Source organism: Epinephelus moara, chromosome 21 (genome assembly GCF_006386435.1).
Source record: "Epinephelus moara isolate mb chromosome 21, YSFRI_EMoa_1.0, whole genome shotgun sequence".
Classification (NCBI taxonomy): domain Eukaryota; kingdom Metazoa; phylum Chordata; class Actinopteri; order Perciformes; family Serranidae; genus Epinephelus; species Epinephelus moara.
The window spans coordinates 14,415,373-14,433,043 of NC_065526.1; the positions used below are offsets into that span (position 1 = coordinate 14,415,373).

The 17,671-nt window shown below is 41.4% G+C and overlaps 1 protein-coding gene and 2 non-coding genes across 6 annotated transcripts in view; 2 read left to right on the plus strand and 1 right to left on the minus strand.

Annotated features, from left to right (window-relative positions):
* pde4ca (phosphodiesterase 4C, cAMP-specific a) overlaps nt 1–17,671 on the minus strand; it is a 66,663-nt gene that overhangs the window by 41,010 nt on the left and 7,982 nt on the right. Inside the window, exon 1 of one of the 4 annotated variants that reach the window (XM_050032646.1) lies at nt 15,131–15,785. The exons of 1 other annotated variant lie outside the window; for it this stretch is intronic. In XM_050032646.1, the coding sequence (XP_049888603.1) occupies nt 15,131–15,393 (263 nt within the window). In that variant the 5' untranslated portion in view covers nt 15,394–15,785. Of the gene's footprint in view, nt 1–7,002; nt 8,141–15,130; nt 15,786–17,671 lie in introns of those variants that run through there. 2 more of the 4 variants (XM_050032647.1, XM_050032650.1) reach the window with 2 other exon arrangements.
* Nucleotides 9,714–9,786, plus strand: trnar-ccu (transfer RNA arginine (anticodon CCU)). The gene has a single exon. It is a non-coding gene; the product is annotated as a tRNA-Arg (tRNA).
* trnar-ccu (transfer RNA arginine (anticodon CCU)) lies at nt 10,361–10,433 on the plus strand. Its single transcript has one exon. It is a non-coding gene; the product is annotated as a tRNA-Arg (tRNA).

Sequence of the window (17,671 nt, forward strand, 5' to 3'; positions counted from 1 at the left end):
TGAAAATAACTTTTTGTCACATCAACACAAAAGTGCATGAGACAGATGATCGGTGGAAAAAAAATTCCTTTGCCCCTAAAATTGCTTCAATCTAGCTTCAAAACAACCAGCCAGTCAGTCAATCAGTCAGTCAGTCAGTCAGCACTGATCAAATATGAATATTTTGTTACTGCATTGCATTTTCCTCACCTCTACTGTTTTCAGAAACATCTGCTGGGCAGTGATTGGTACGCCGCTTGACTGGCCAGGTCACAGACTTTCTCATTTTACAGCTAAACAATATGTTTCTGAAAACATTTCAGGTGAGAGACAGACATTGCGGTGACAGAATCTTGACTCATATTTGATCTAGGTTGACAGTTTGACCGCAATGTACGGGCAGTGACTGACATGATTGACAGCTGCATTAGATTGGTTGTTACTGTGAGCTGCAGTAACATTCTAGCAACTGCCATTAGAGGCAAGAGGAGAAAGAGGGACATGATTTCTTTCACAGACCATCTGTCTCATCAAATGAAGCTTTAGCGAAAGTTCAGTCAGGAAGACAAAACTTTTAATGCTCACGCTGTAAGTTTCTTTCTCACCCTGCCATTTACTCCTTGCACATACAGTATGTTCACTCACTGTCTCTAGGTGTCATTGTCTGGGTAAGTTGATTGAGTCATCAGCTGAATCACAAGCACCCAAAAGCACAGTGACACACCTTCTCTGTCAGCCTATCATCTTACTGCTCCTCAGTACTTTCTCTGCCATAGTTCTTTCTTGCTGCAGTCGTGCCACCTTCCTATCATCACCCAGTCTTTACAGATTCATCATCCTCATACGCCTCAGCAGTCAGCAGCCTCAGAGTCAGCAGCCATCACCACCAGTGTCTGGACTCCATGGGGGGATTTATCCTGCTGCCACTCAGATGTCCTTCAATCACAATAATATGTCCAAGCTCCAAAGACATCTGTTAAATCTTATTCAGCATAAATCATCTGTTACTCTGTACACTCATATTCTGCATTAAATATTATCTTTACTTCTTTCTTCTGTCTCTCCTGATGTAGTGAAAGTTTTGGCAAGTATGACAAAAAGTTATTTTCTTACATGTAACCAGCTGTAGCTTTAAATAATTCAACTGTGTCAAGAAAAGGTCACTGATCCAATAAACACTGTGAATAACTGGAGTATGGTACGAATTGAAGGCACAGTGTTCACAATTTCTACCAACACACCAAAAACTGATGAGCAATCCAGAAACAGCTGCCATGCTTACATGAGTGTCGCAAATTGTACATGCTTCTTCCAGACCTTATATGATAGAAATGCCATAAAATATATGTTGCATAGTGTCAGTACAAAACATATGTGTGGCCACGTAATAAATATGAACAAATATTTGACTCACTGCGGTCTCAAACAGGCTGTTCTCATGCACTGTTTGTACGTCTATCTGAATAACACTATGCGTCGTCTGAAAAGACATTGAAAAGCCTGAATAAATCAACCTCAGAAAAATATATTCAATGCCAACATGTTATGCTGCTGCATCATATCATCAAATTTAAATATTCTAAATGAACTGTTCATGCATGTACACATGTTTGCTATCTTTGGAAACTGTGGGATCTCCACTGGAATCTAAAATAACTGTGTTTGTTTAAGTCATGCTCGGCCATACAACGTGAGTTTTCAGAGGGACCATGTGTTTGGTACAGCAGAGGTCAAGAGGTTAAACAAGCAGCTGCAGAAGAATAGGGTGCACAAACACAGACATGCATACACAGAGCCATATTCACACGAGCAGGGCTGCCCATTTCCATTAGTAGTTTCCTACATCTGTAACAGGACCTCCAGGAAGAATCTTTTTCAAAAATGACTGCTTCCTTTAAAAGCAGAAAAAAGACTCCTTCCTCATTTGAACAATAACTTTCTGTACACAGCAATCACCATGATGCAGCAGACTGCAGCGTCTGTTAGAAAGTACAGGCTTGCAGCGTGGCTCATCTCTTCAAACGCACACAGACAACACTGCAGTTGTTGTGGTTATTTCAAATTAAAGGCGATCGCCAACCAAAACAAATTTCTTCACGGTACAAATGTCAACTAATATTCTGCATACCTAACAAAGCAGCAGCACCAGGTGTCAGCATGTGGCTGCTGCTTGCAGACTATATTTAACCGAGTCTTGGTGATGTCAAACTTTGTGTTACAGCATGTACTGTAGTAAAGGCTATCAGTGTGTCGCCTCATGATTCATTAGGCTGCCATCTGCTAGCATGACGGAGGAGTTTGGGGCTCGTCTGATTTGGGGATTGGGTGGATGACAGACTTGCAAGCACACATGCAAACGCACACACACAGCCGAAAAAGGACAGGGCATATGCACTTGGGAACTCACCAATGCATGCACATACAGTTCGGGGACATATGGACACACACTCAGGGGCACACATTCAGATGCACTCAGGTCTTACGCACACTCAGATGGCAGGTGGCTACTCCTTTAGCACGGGAGAGTTTGTAGGAAAAAGCAAGGACGGTTAAATTCAGCAGCCACGTCATCGTTTCATCTCCAAAAAAATTCAATCTAGTTTACACACGCTGACCCAGTGTTTAGCCTGCACTAAACACGTGTGTGTGGTTTTATTTTTGCATGGGTACTGAATAGGTTATAGTGCGTGTATATCAGACTAGCTGCACATGCTGTACATCAGTGTATGGAAGATCTTTTAAAAAAAAGAAAAATGAAATTCTCTATTTTGGCATCATGTGACAGTTTGTTACTGATCATTGAGATTGCCAGGAAATAACATTATGTAACATTAGCTTTTAGGATACATTTATAAAGTACCAAACGAGTTTACTCTGCAAGACACTAATCTAATTCATTGTTGACTATCTTTTACATACAGACTTGGAAAGTCTGCAGCGGAGTGCATGTGGAGATCATTAATATGCTCCTCTGCTCGGAACAGGATGGAAGCCTTGCATACCTCGCTTTATGGTGGGATCAAGTGAGACATGGTGATTACTAGCTGTAGGAGAAACATTTAAAAAAAAATTATGGGGTGTCCTGTAGCTCACCTGGTACAGTGTGTGCCCAGTGTTACGACTGTGTCCTAACAGCAGCAGCACGGGTTGAATTCTAACCCAGGGCACTTGTCATCCCACTCTTCACCTGTACTAATAAATAAAGCCCCTAAATTCATTTTTAAAAAATTCTATACATATTTTTATTTATTTACTTATTTATTTATTACTATTATTATTATTAGTCTTATGTATGTTTGTAAAAATCTAAGTACAAAAGTGCAAAAAATTTAATTTAATTTAAATTATTTTCAATTATTGGAAGTGAGTTCAGTGTTTACTGATCACGCTTCATTTTAATACTAATTTAAAGCAATTCTATTTATGTTTATATATACTTTTCCTCAAATCAAATGTCTGTAATTAAGAATAATCTGTATAAGTAGTTTGGACGTAATGGTATTTCCTCTGTGCTTACTACATTTCTGACATTCATCTCATGTGCTGTGTGTTGTTGCCTCAAGTGGCCGGTGTACAAACCACTCAGGTTAAATGTTACGAACCAGTAAAGCAGCTGGCTGTCAAGTCCGTTTTCTTTATATAGCCCAGAATCACAGATTTGTCAAAGAGGCCTTCACAGTATCAACAACATACGACACCCTCGGTCCTCAAAGCTGAGAGGAAACACAGGGATAAACCTCAGGAAGAGCAGAATGAAAAGATGTTTAATAGATATGTAAACTAAAAGTGAAAGTAGTAGAATTATAATATGCCGAAAAAGATTGACATTACTTAGTAAAATAAGTACAAAAAATAATTTTTTAAATAAAGGAATTAAAGATAACGATGTCAATCTGAAGCTACATTACCTTTAAAAGAAAAAAGGCGAATAACTCTTAATTCTGCCACATCAATATAAACATATATTATTATACATTACCATCTCCTTCCACAGCTCCATGAAAGTTTAATTAGTGATACACAGCCTCTTTCCATTCGCCTAAAAATAGAATTATAATCTATCAAATCACCACATTGTTTTTATTCCTCTATCCAGCAACTGCTTGGCCTGCAGGAGGTTGCTGCTCTCTCACAGTCTCTGAGCATAACTTAGTCGGTTTCCCCCTCTAGTGGCTACAATGAAAAATCATCATAACACCCAGCACCAACATCTGAAGCAAATGAGGTTTTTTTCCTGAAATGTGTTTGTACATCAATAATTAAGTTAAACAACACAGCATATTTTGATTTATGATGTCGTTCGGCTTGCTACAGACATTACTATTTCTGGTCAGACTTTACTACTTCTTCTTCTGAGACTAATTACTTAAGTAGCATCACACCTGATCTGTTTGAGAGATTGCACTTTCAGGGAAAAGTATAAAAAAATTACATATCCTTTGAAGTATTAATCATTTTACTCCCTCTTAGATAAAGACACCTGTGTCTTCTCACAGAACGACAGTAGAGTTACTAGTTTTGAGTTTCAGCAGTGTTGTACCCGGCTGCTGCTGCTGCTGCTGCTGCTGCTGCTGCTGCTGCTGCCAACCTCAGGAATCGATGAGGCTCTGGAGGCGATTGGGGAAATCAGTCATGCTGAAAATATGGAGTACAGCAGTGACGCACACAGCAGCCAGCCCGCCACAGCCACACAGGCTCTATTGACTAATCTGGGTGTGTTTTTGAGGAGGGGGGCTGGCAGCTATATTGGGACCTCTGACATTGACACCGTTGCCCTTTGCTTGAATGGCCTCACTTGACACTTTTTTGTTGTTTTCCTTGATGTTCTTTTAGTCACAATCACTTTATGCCTCTCAGAAGTTTCTTTTAATTCTCTTTTCGCCCTGTAACCCCCCTGCGTCTCAGTCTAGCCCTCTTCCTGTCATTATCTCTGCACTAAGAGCAACACTATCTCACCCCCGTCCTCTCTATCACTCCTTCACCAGCCTCTCGTTTGTGCCTTTACCCTCTTTGTCAGAATTATCTCTTTTCCCCACTTGGTCGGGCCGTTGCGTCTGTCTCTCTTGCTCTCGTCTCATCGTTCTCTACTTTAAACAAATGGCATCCTCTCAAACTGTTGCAAGCTGAATGGATGCAGCGCCGACTATCTTCTCATGATACTGCCTAAGAGCTTGTCCCGCTTAATGCAGCGACACTGTGTTGTTTAAGCGTACCACACTGCCAGAGAAGCCATAAAAAGCATTGTTGAGAAGGTTACTAGGAGCGTGGGAGTGTGTATGTGTGTGTGGGAGTCAGGGGATGAATAGTGCCCTGGTACTGTTAGTACAAGTGAGGACAAGGGCTGTCTCTATTGTGATGGACACATCTGGATTACAAGAGACTGCTTTGTTTCAGCTGCACAAGTGCAGAGAAGATGATTTATTTACAAAGGAACTACTACCTCAACTGATCTAGACTTCTGCTGTAACAAACACACATCAGCAGTATCTTCTCCATCACCATAGAATAAATACATTATTGTCTTTACTGGCGCTGAAAATAAAAAAACAAGTTTTGAGCTTTGCTTTGATGTGAAGCTCCCAACAGTCACTCCACTTTAGTATTTTGGTCTTACAGCCAGGACGCTTGATGTATAAATCAGGTAAAGAGAATAGAGGCTTGTTCTGTTCCCTTCTGTTCCCTTCTGCACTTCTGTATCTTTGGCTGTGGTCTAAAATCTCCTGCTTTGATCTTCTCATATGATCCAAACAGGCTCACGGCTGGAGGAGTTCAGATGACACTTGTGAAGCACATGTCTCATGCCCAGAGTTCAGAAAAGTACCACACAGTGCAAAAAAAAAATAAAAAAATCCCACAACAGCTCTGAAATGTTTCTTTTTGCTTCCAGCGTAAGGAGGAAGAGCGTGATTCTTCCATGTGCAGGGTTTGAAGCTTATTTCCACGATGGATCTCTGATTGTATCTTTGACAAAGCATATGGAGTCATGCTGACCTCCTTGATATTCCTTGTGTGCATATGTGTCTTGCATGTAGTGAGTATCAGTTTAAGTCTCTGCAAACTTACATAACAAGTCCTGCAGGAATCTTATGACAGCTGTAGTAGATTTGATGTTTTTCCTGACTTCAGGACGATGATTGCACTGTATCAAGTTACAACTACAATTAAGTCAATCAGTCTCATCAGACAAGAGACCATGTTACAATGATTTAACTCTGAAGTGAGTTCATTTGACACATTTTCTTTTTTATTGCCTCTCTGTTTTGTTTCCAAGAGGACAAGATAGAAAACAGAGATGAAATCTGCTCCATCTGCTGCACAGTTTTCCACAGTGTGCCGATATTTCTAGTGCTCTTATGAAACTCAAACGTCCTGGACCACATGACAGTCATACCGTGCCTAACACGGACGCCTCGGCTTGGCTCGGGTCCATGCACCCCAAGGAGGGCCATCAGTGGACAGAGTCATCGATCCGCCATGCCACCCCGAGGCCTGCACCATAAACGGCAGTGCCCAGCACACCAACAGCAACACCCACCGGCTTCACCACAGCACACATCATATCATCTGGGAAATGTTTGATTTTTTTGGGTGTTAGGGTTAAACTGGATAAAGGTGCAAACTCATCACTACTGTAGATACATATTTTGTTATCACTAAAACAAAACAAACCACTGCTTTAATCTGCCAGACAGTTGCCAAGAGACTAATTTCCATGTCAAAATGTTTTCCATCTTAAGTAACTTTTGATATTTTATGCAATCTAAGTGGTACTCTCAGCCTGTAGGTTGAGACATCACGACTACACAACAGAACAAAACACATAAAACCACCACATAAATTCAAACGCAGTGCAAAACTACTCTAAACAACAGTGTCAAACAATTCCCCACCAACTGATTATATTTCATGTACTACAAAATATAAAAACAAGTACTTGCTTGATACAGAAATCAGCTTTCCAATACTTCCTGAATTTCTGCAAACACATGTCGCGTTAGTCTCAACACACAACCGGATACGTACCCAATGCACGAGTGCCTGCGCGTGGAGAAGTTGCCGTGCATCTTCCTTGAAAAGCGGGAGTCTTTGTTCATCATCTTATCAGGAGGTTCAAAAAGAGTCAGGTAGAGTTCACAGAGGCATCAGAATAGCAGCTCTGGGAGGCGAAGGATAAACAAAGTGAACTTCTGTGGGGCGACCAAAACCTCCATGCTGTCATGAATCAGAAAGAAGAGCAGACCAAATTCCTTTATGTTGCCTGTTGCCTGTGGTCACAAGTTAAGGGTCCATCTGACAACACGCAGCAGGAAAAACAGGTCCAAGGATGACAAACGTAAAACAACACCAATATGCAAAACACAAGAGCCTCATCAGCTGAAGCAAGAATGAAAGTGAGGGTAACAGTACGTCAGGCCTGCTGAGTATTCTCTGTATTTATAAGAAAAAAAGTTATTGGCTGGAAGCGATTCACTTGCAGCTCAGTGAGGAAACAAGGTGCATCAAACTGGAAATTCAATTTACAGGTTAGCTTTTGGTCCCAGGGTTAAGGATATGTCCGTTTGTTTTTGTGGGAAAGGAAGAATCAAAAAGGTTCAGCAAAGCGCATGAGTGTGTGTGAAGAGCCTAAAAAGGCAAAGAGTCTTGGCTGTTAGAGGCCAGTTAGCATATGATCTCACTGACAGTGCAAAACATGGGGCCGAATCAAATCAAGTAAAACTGAGGATGGTGTCAGCTGTCAGTGTTCATCTGGGACTACTTCCTCACTCGTTCTCCTTTCAGCTCACCACAGACGTGCCAAGATAAACGCTTCTGTCGCAGTTTTTCCCCTCCCTGTACTCCTAAATGGGAAATAGAAAGCTTGAATTCTTCCAAATGAAGTGCAAAACAAATTCCTCAACAGTGGTATTTTCTGTCTTTAAAAATCCAACAAACTTGACACAAAGCTGTCCTGTTGCACACAGGGTTGCCTCTGTGATGCTGCACCACCAACAGACTGAGCAAAGTTATTCTTAGTGAGGGGAGGAAAAAAAAAAGTAAGCTAGAAAGAGTGTTATAATCCCATCAGATGCTCCCTGGAGTGGGCTGTCCCATGTAGTCCCTGTCAGTTGGCCATAACAGACTTCTGCTCTCTCTTCTCTCCTGAGAGTGGTGGGACCAAACTCAGGCTTAAAACAACAAACAACAACACTATCTCCCCTGAGAGTGAGAGTGAGAGTGAGAGTGAGAGAGATATTGTGGAGGGAGAGAGAAGGGGTGGGGAGCTGGGCGGCTGAAAGAGTGAGGCTGATCCAGCGCAAATTGCATGAAGAGAGAGCACAGAGAATGGCAGCCACCGCATGAAAAAGTGGACCAACAGTGCTGGGGTTAGAGTGGGACGAGTAGAGGTGAGGTGAAAGAAGAAAAAAGTGCTATAATGGAGTATAACAAGTTTTTCTCTATGACAGCGTGCACAGTTTCTCTTTTCGTGCAGCCAGCCTGCCTCCATGCCAGCAGCAACAATAGTGCACTGGTCAATCAATACTTCAATACTGTGTGTGTGATTCAATTTTCCTTTTTAATATCGAGTTCTCCTCTCATGCAACAATATAATCCATCTGATTCGCACAATATCCTCTGCACCATTAAAACAAATATTTGGTATCATCAGATACGTGACTGTGAAAATACTGCAGAGAAGACATGATTAGTAAAGGATGGAAACATCTCGTTTTTCATAATGTGAGGGAGGAAACAGACAGGAAGTGTCCGTTAAAACACATCTGAGGTTTATTACCTTCCACGATAAGCATCAGGTTAAATTGTCTATTCTGAAGCTCAGCCTAGAAATGCTCAGTGCTCATTTATTCCACTGTGAAACATGCCTGGAGAAGGCCAGGAAGTTAAGGGGAAAGACCTTTTATCAGGATCAATTTTAAAGGGACAGTTCCCAGCAAAATCAAAATGATGTATTTTTCCTCTTACCCCTTGTGCTATTTATTAATCTAGATTGTTCTAGGGTGAGTTACCAGGTGATGGAGAGAGATGTCTGCCTTCTCTCAAGAGAAAAAAAAAAAACCTTTCAAAAACTCTGATGATCCAGTTACCCAGGATAATCCGCAGGCCTTGTTGTGAACAGTTGCTTGTGGGAGCCAATTTCCTACTACTGAACTACACCTGCCACCTGTATCACTACGCAGAGGGATATACTCATGAATGAGAGCCTCCTGCTCATGACAGCGTGAGATGTAGATCTTAATGGTGTTTTCTTCAGCTGAGCTGTAACATTAGCTAGCTCAGTGGAGTTAGGTGAGCTATCAGTAGATGCACACTTCCCTCTGCATGGTGATATGGTTGGCAGGTGTAGTTAGGTAGAAAGAAAAAATTATGATTAAGAAAAACATAAGGCGGACACTAAACACCTCTGCTCTCTAAACATTTTACAAACACTAATCATCAAACTCTCACTGCTTTACTCGACTAATTCCACTCTCTGTTAAATGTGGAGCACAGTGGCCTCAAGTTCAGTACCTGACCATACTCAAGGTGCACATGGAGACTCGTTCTAACAAAAGATGTTAAAGGACAGACTTACAGTTGTCCACTTGTGATTGGATCCCCCAAGACAAACATTAATACCAGGCGTAAACTGGGCCACAAACTACCATTCTGTCCATGTTAGTTAAAAGGTCCACATTGTCAGTGTTACAGTCACTGAACAATGAATCGTTCACAGTGGTTTCACAGTTGCTACAAAAGCCCCAGTGGCCTAATGGATAAGGCACTGGCCTCCTAAGCCAGGGATTGTGGGTTCGAGTCCCATCTGGGGTGCATAGCAGAGTGGCACAGCGGAAGCGTGCTGGGCCCCTAATCCAAAGGTCGATAGATCGAAACTATCCTCTGCTATCCTAAACATTTTGACTAAGTAAACTCTGTTAAATGTGGAGCACAGTGGCTTCAACATACAGCAACTGCCCCCGAGCCCATAAGCTGGCCACAGATTTCAACAGATGGGTTTCCAGCTTTGGGGCACTTCCTGGTGCTTCTTCATCCTGTCTGAACCCAGCGTCCACCCAGGTGTGCTCTTACGTACTTAAATTTGGCACCAATTTATTTGGAACAGTATCAATGTAATTCCATCAGTACCCTTAATTAAAGCACCAAGTTTGGTATCTGACCTTACTCAAGATGCAAATGGAGACTCATTCTAACAAAAGATATGAACAGACAGACTTACAGCTGCCCACTTGTGATTGAATCACCCAAGACAAACATTAATACCAGGCGTAAACTGGGCCACAGACTACCATTCTGTTCATAGATAAGTTAGTTAAAAAGGTCCACATTGTCAGTGTTACAGTCACTGAACTGAATAATTCACAGTGGTTCTCCAGCAGCAACAGAAGCCCCAGTGGCCTAATGGATAAGGCACTGGCCTCCTAAGCCAGGGATTGTGGGTTCGAGTCCCATCTGGGGTGCATAGCAGAGTGGCGCAGCGGAAGCGTGCTGGGCCCATAACCCAGAGGTCGATAGATTGAAACTATCCTCTGCTATCTAAACATTTTGCTTTACCTGTCTAAGTGTACATCTACTGCCAGCTCACCTAGCACCACTGAGCTAGTTAACATTACAGCTCAGCCAAGAAGGATGCCATTACCGTTTACATCTCACGCTGTCACAAGCTTAAGCCTCTCATCCATGAGTACATGCACGCTTCCTTTTGAGTGGTGCGACATATGGTGGGTGCAGTTTGATAGAAATAAAATAGTTCCTACAAGAAACCACAAAAATGTCCACAAGCTGATGTCTGGGAACTCCTTACCCTCAGAGCAGAGAATGAGATCAACAGCCTTATGACAGGGATGTTATATGACACACTAGAGGCCGATGCTGCTGTTGTCTTACATGACATACCATAAGCCTCTTTTGCTTCCATAATGTTTTCATGCTATCTAAAATCACACACTGAGTTGTTTAGATTAAAAAAAAATATTTGTTTGATTTTGGGATGAACTATCTCTTTAAGAGGAAAATATATGAAAGCATATGGAGGTATATACATGGTGTATATGTTGTAACAAATGTTTTCTTGTCTTTTGGTTCTGTATATGTGTCACTTTAAGTTCTATTTTTGAATGTTTGATAAATACACATATTTATGTAACTACAGTTGTCAAACCCTTTCCTGGAAAAAACATTTTTGTAATCTTCCCACTGAAACACCAGTCAAAGTATAATATCTCCTCAACTCTGACTACACAGACACAGAAATCTCCAATGATTCCAAGCCTTTACTTCATAACACAGCGGCCTCTAGTGGAAACAACAGAAACTGCAATATTAACTCTCATCCAGAAAGTGTGTGAACATCTTGAACATAACTAACTTGCTCTTCTCCTAGAACCGTAAATTACGCCTGTGTGAGAGAGGAAGTGCTGCTGATGTGAGGTTATTTCTTGACAATTTTTTTAAAAATCCTAAACCATTCAAAAATGACTCATATTGAAGGAAATAAAACTATACAATGAAATGAGATTATAACATTAAACCTACAAACTAAACCTTGAAAAAATGACACCACACCACTGAACATATCACTTAGTATTATTTAAACATATCACTTGTTGCAAGCAATACTGCATTTTTTGTCGATATCCGATAATGCATACATTTTTTTCCCAGCTAACTGCAGAAAACACCATGTCTCTCCTGTAGCGACATTAACATATTTCTACGTCTACTCTTAATGTGACGCCCCCTGACAGGCGCAGAGATGAAATACAATGCTTTTACACATCACTGGGCAAAATAAGAAAACTAAAGGTTGCATGTAAGACATGCCATATTCATCTTTATGTAACATTATAAACAAAACTGTAAAGGTTACTTTAACAGGCTTGAACAATGCTCACCCTGAGATAATCCTGACAATAGTCACAACCAGGGTAAAACTGACCTACTTCGACGAAAGCTGCATAATTAAAGCGTAATCTTATCGGCCTGTCATATCAGCAGAAATGCTCATTTCAGACCAAAGCCAATACTTTGTTTTAAATCCTTTATGTGCCGATACTAATGATGTGTCCATATTATAGTGTATGCCTCATTTAAATCCATGTTTTTGTACTTTTTTTTCTGTATTACTAATGTGAAGCAAGTCGCAACAGTTACACTGACATATATGGTGACATGTTTTGCAAAACAACACAAACTTCTATAAAATATAGTTGTGCATGCAATATATGCAGTTTTGGTATGTAGTCAACACTGTATAAGCTATGGCAGCAACAGTTGCTGATGTTAATTCTGCTGTATTCACCTTAGAAAATATATTATACTATAATATTCCTGACATTACACAGGCAAAGAGATGAAGGCGGACATCAAATAAAATGATATTAATGTATATGTATATGGTTTTGTTCTACCAGCCCAGAAATGTTCTAAATTTATCAATGAAAGGCATAATGGAAAAAAACATTCTGTCCGTCACCCTGGAGCTGCCTTGCAAAAACAATTTTCATGAAACGCTTTTCACAAAAAAATCCATTTGACGTGACGTGTCAGGAGTGGAAAAAGAGGCTTTATTAACTTAGACAGTAAGTGAAAATAACTTTGCACGTATGTTCTATATTTGAGTCGCCTGCGACATTTATTTTCCGCCGGACTCCCAGTTTGTTTAATTCCTCCTCCTTGCCAGCCATCCTGCAATAACTCATCTCCATCCATTTATTTCAGCGCCGACATTATGGGACACTGCACATACCCTGCAGAGGGACACTTCCAGAGGCCTGACCTCGGAGCTGTACAATATAAAAGCTCTGACATGTTGAAGATCTGCAAGCATCTGACTTTCCAGATTGAGCTTTGAAATCCCCTCGACTGGACTTTTGCCCTCTAATATTTAGATTCTCGACAGACACAGTGAAATTAATGAAACCGTTTTCGAGAGTTACAGTAAACTCTGGAAAAGAAATGTGTCTCTAAATCTCAAATCTGAGAACATTAAACGCCTGGGGGACTACATGTTTATAAAGGTGAATGAACTTATAAACACTTTGTGAGCTTTTTTGTGGGCCTCTTCAGGAATGTTTAATATGCGTCTCTTGCCAATAAAAGTAAAATGGGGTTTTACAGCACCGGCTGAAGTTTCTCCCGTGCTTTTAATTTTATTTTACTGAGGTGGAAGTGATTGAACATCACTGCGAAAAGCTAAAGACACCTTGTAACAGCTCAGAACTGCTAGGTGCCTACATATGACTGTATATATTGAGGGGTGAACGGTAAACATTTACCAAGAGAGCGGAGGTATGTGGAATAAAACTGGTATCACAATACTTTATTAATTTCCACAACAGGCTCTTATTGTGACAACAAGGAAATACACTGTCCCCCCGAAGCAAACAATGTTTGTATATCTATCCGCACGTATGTTTAAGGCCGTGTTTATTCTTCCTCTCCGAGGTCAAGTATGGTTTAACTGATTATACGATTCTTGCCTTGGCATCGTTAACCAAGTAAATGTTTAATTTGCATTGGAATCACAGGTTAGGTTTGGTGCAATAATGGCTCATAAAACTAAAGCTATCAACACATACCAGAGAAGAGCTCACTGATGGCAGGACAGCTGTATTCCCTACAAACTAGAGTTATGGCCACTATAACAGATGAAAAGTTAAGACCAAATTAAACACGTTTTAAGCCAAGCAGGAAATATCCTGTTAGAAGCTACAGGGTTGCGTTATTAAAAGGTTTCTTCACTGCGGGACTAAAGCAGAAAACTGCTGATCCAGAGACAGCAGGGACATTGCTGAGCAGTGTGTTTACTGAGATGATGCCGCTCGGTAGGGAAAGGAAAGCTCTGAAAAACACCTTTAGGAAATGAAGCACTATAGAGGAGCTTTTGAAATCCAACTGTCACTACTGACCTTTACTTTTCAACAAAATCCCCTATCTTGTGAATCAAATGTGTTCTGAAGAAAAAAAACAAGCATGTACAAAAAAAAGGAGGCAAAAAGTAGTAACAGTAACCATCCTGCATCTGTTGTGCAACACTCTCTGTGAATATCAGCTGGTCTATTTAGAGAGGATAAAACAGCACCTTTACAATCGTCACATTATGAGAGTTTAATTTAGGAAAACTTCCCCGAAACAACGGCTGAGTTTGTTCGTGAAGAGGACAGTGTGTTTAACTGAAATGCGGCAATATATCTTGTGGTCAGGATCTATTTCACAACATAAGCTTCAGGGCAACCATTGATGTAGTGTGAAAGGCCGCTGCCTGCACAAAAATAAAGCAACAATATATCAACATCTGCTGAGTAGAGTAAGCCGCCGCTGCCGCCATGTGACAACAACCGTCTTCAACAACACACACAGACTGACTGAAACATTAACCAGCAATTAAAGGTGAAAAACAAAAAGAGGAACTTTTGTACTTTTTAAAAATATTGGCTTAAAGGTCCAGTGTGTAGGATTTAGAGGGAAATGTTGGCAGACATGAAATATAATAATACTGTTTTCTTTAGTGTATAATCACCTGAAAATCAGAACTGCCCTAGAATGAGCCCTTTATATCCACGTAGGGAGCGGTCTTCATCCACGGAGTACGCCATGTTGCAACGTTATGTTTCTACAGTAACCCAGAATGGACAAACCAAACACTGGCTCTCGATAGGGCTATTGGTGTTTTTGCGTGGGCCACCATAGTTACCAGCCCCTCCAGAGGAGACCTCTGCGGATAATTCAGCTCCCAAAAAACGTCCCAAATATCTGGATCTTAAGTTAGAGAAAAAAACAGGTAAGCACACATTAGTAGGTGCTGGGTGAGCGACCTGTTACCAACGTGCTGAACAGCCTCGGAGAAACACTGATTTGTAATATGAAACTGCTTTATCCAGTGTTTTTACCAGTTTAAATCATTAGATCTGTTAGTTTTAGAGACGAAGAGACCTCTGTGGATAACTCGGCTCGGTAAAAACCTGAACACTCAACACTAACCAGGACAAGTATCAGCTGGTTGCAATCTGAAGTTCTCTTTGCTAGCTGCTCCTAAATTCTCTTGAATCTTACACACTGCTCCTTTAAGTGCTCATAAAACCCTGATTAATTTAAGGAGGTATATCTGTGTGTTCTGTCATCTTTGCCATTTTGGCGTTAGAGCTAAGGACTCTACCTGGGCGTGTGGGCCAAAGTAAAGCGGCGCCTCTGGAGATTGATGCTGCGGTTCATCAGCAGCTTCCGGAACAGCAGCGGGGAGTTTCGAGGAGACCCACGGGGGGAATCCTTGGGCGAGAGCTTTGGGGATCCCCCTGGGGAGCCTGTTCTTGACCTGGGCATGAGCTGAATGACAGGCAGCCTGGTCACTCTTCTGTCCTGTGGCTTCTCCTGAACTTCAGGCTGCTCTTCTTCGGAGCTCTCAGAGCACAGCTCACTCATGGTGGACAGAGGACGGACAGTGGTCAGATAGTTGGTCACTTTGCTTGTTCTTCCGTAGGTGACTTTCGTCCGAGGAATGGCCTCTGATCTCACTGGTTTCTCAAATAAACTTTACACAACTTTTTTTTTGTGACATGGCATATGGAAAGGTCCGTCAGTTTCTGTGGCTGTCTCTCTTGCTTCCCCAAGTCCAGGAAAAAAGTTAGTGCCTCTGATCCAGTCCTTGCTTCCTCATATTTAAACTAAACCTGAGCCGCTCATGATTCCTTCAAAACTCTCTTGTTAAAACACTCAAATACACTTCTTTCCAAAAAGAGCACCAAAAAGCCAACAAAACAACCTCCCTGCCAGACTTTTATCTTTATTTGAAACCTGGCGGCCCCTTTCTTGTCTCTTCCTAGGGACCACGCTGACTGCCGTACCGGGCAATAAACTCAAACATTAGTGTTGATGTACTCTCCCTGCCTCTCTGTCCCAGGCTTTGTTTACATTACCGCTAGGCCTTCCCTCTCTCCAACTAAATATGGACGTCTGATTTACAGGGAGGAGAAGCATGACAGATCACCTCCGTCTGCTTCTCTCTCGCTCTTTCCAGCTCCCCCCTCTTCCCTCACTCTTAATCTTACAGAGCATATTGTTCATCAACTTCAAACTGTGCTCCATAATTACTTCCTCCAGTGTATAAACATTAAGCCGTTGCCTGGCTCGGCCTTGCAGCCCTTCTTACGTTCACTCCAACTGACTTTGCACACTCAGGCTTTTCCTCCGGTCCCCGAGGTGCTATTTGTTGTGAAGTTGCCTATTTCCTCAGAGACAGCCTCTTTGCCTTTCACATGCTCCGAGCGCACCAGGAAGAGTCACATGAAGGGTCTCTGACTATAAAAAGCAGAGGTAGATAAAAGCTGTAGACAGCATGGGTGCTGTCACGATGGCGCTCTCTATCTGTGACCAGAGGCAACATCATCTTCACCCCCACCCAATCTCTTTGTTTATCGCTAGAGAGTGAGGAAAGGTCCTCCTGTGAGTCACAGCTAAACACCGGTGCTGTCTAGAGTAACTGAAATAACCTAGGGAGCTGGAACATCTGACACAGGGCTGAACCTATGACCAACAGCTGGTAGGGAGAGCGGGGAAGAAAGATTCTTTGGTTAAAGGCTTTTTGTGCATGTACACTCATAGCTGCTGTACTGTACATATTCTGGAGCTACACTTCTGTACTTGTAGGCAAAGAAATATATTCTTATTCAAATGCACTGCAAATGTATTTCGGGTCAAATTCACGTCAAGATTTTCACCCACCTTCACCAAAGCCAGTCTCAGGGGACTATACAAAGTCTGAGTGCATAACACCGGATGTGACTTTTGGTCTGTCCGCCCCAGTTGATTTGACTCCACAGACACCAGGTTCAACACTTCACCACCACATCTATTATGGATAAAGTTTTCTCTGGAGAACCATTAAGGGTCATTGACCTACTGTTCAGCTTTCAAGAGAGTCCCCGCTGAGAATTTGCCTTTATATCTACAAATTACACAAAAATGAGTTGGAGTAGCTGTACTTATCTTTGGCAAATGATATAAGACCTCTTTTACAGCTGTACTTCATCAGTATTTTTGTATTTACAATAGGACAAATGATCTAATGTGAAAAACACAGTGTTAACCCACAGAGAATTATAACCAACTACCTCAGCATTGCAAGGCGATTAAATGAATAGTTCACCCACAGTATATTCATTTGTTCATCAATTAGTCACCCTGTTCTGTTGAATTAGTGAATAAAACGTTATTTTTCTGTCATGCCTCCACGGTGAACGAAGAATCCAAAAACTGAGAAAATTCTCAATTAACTAAAGTAATAGGGGGCCACCTTTCACAAGAGCAAGACTATATCAAAACATCCATATATAAACTCTCACACAACTCGTGCAGTGTAATCCAAGTCTCATTTATCTAGCATGCACTCATTACTTCCCAAACAGACGGCCCTTTCCAACTGGGAACTTAAGTGAAAGTGGAACTTTTCATGAAGAAACAAATTTTTCTTCACAAATTCAACATAACACGGGGTGAGTAATTTACATATGGTGAATTCAGGTAATGTGGGACATCAGGTAATGTGGGACGTTTATGCATTGTGATGATTTAATATGGTCAAAATCAATACACAATGATCAAAACTGATCTTGAATTGTTGCTACAACACTTCTTGCCACTAAACAATGGTTTGGGTTGGTCTGACATCATCAGAGTGGGCGTGGCCTATCTTCACAGGAGG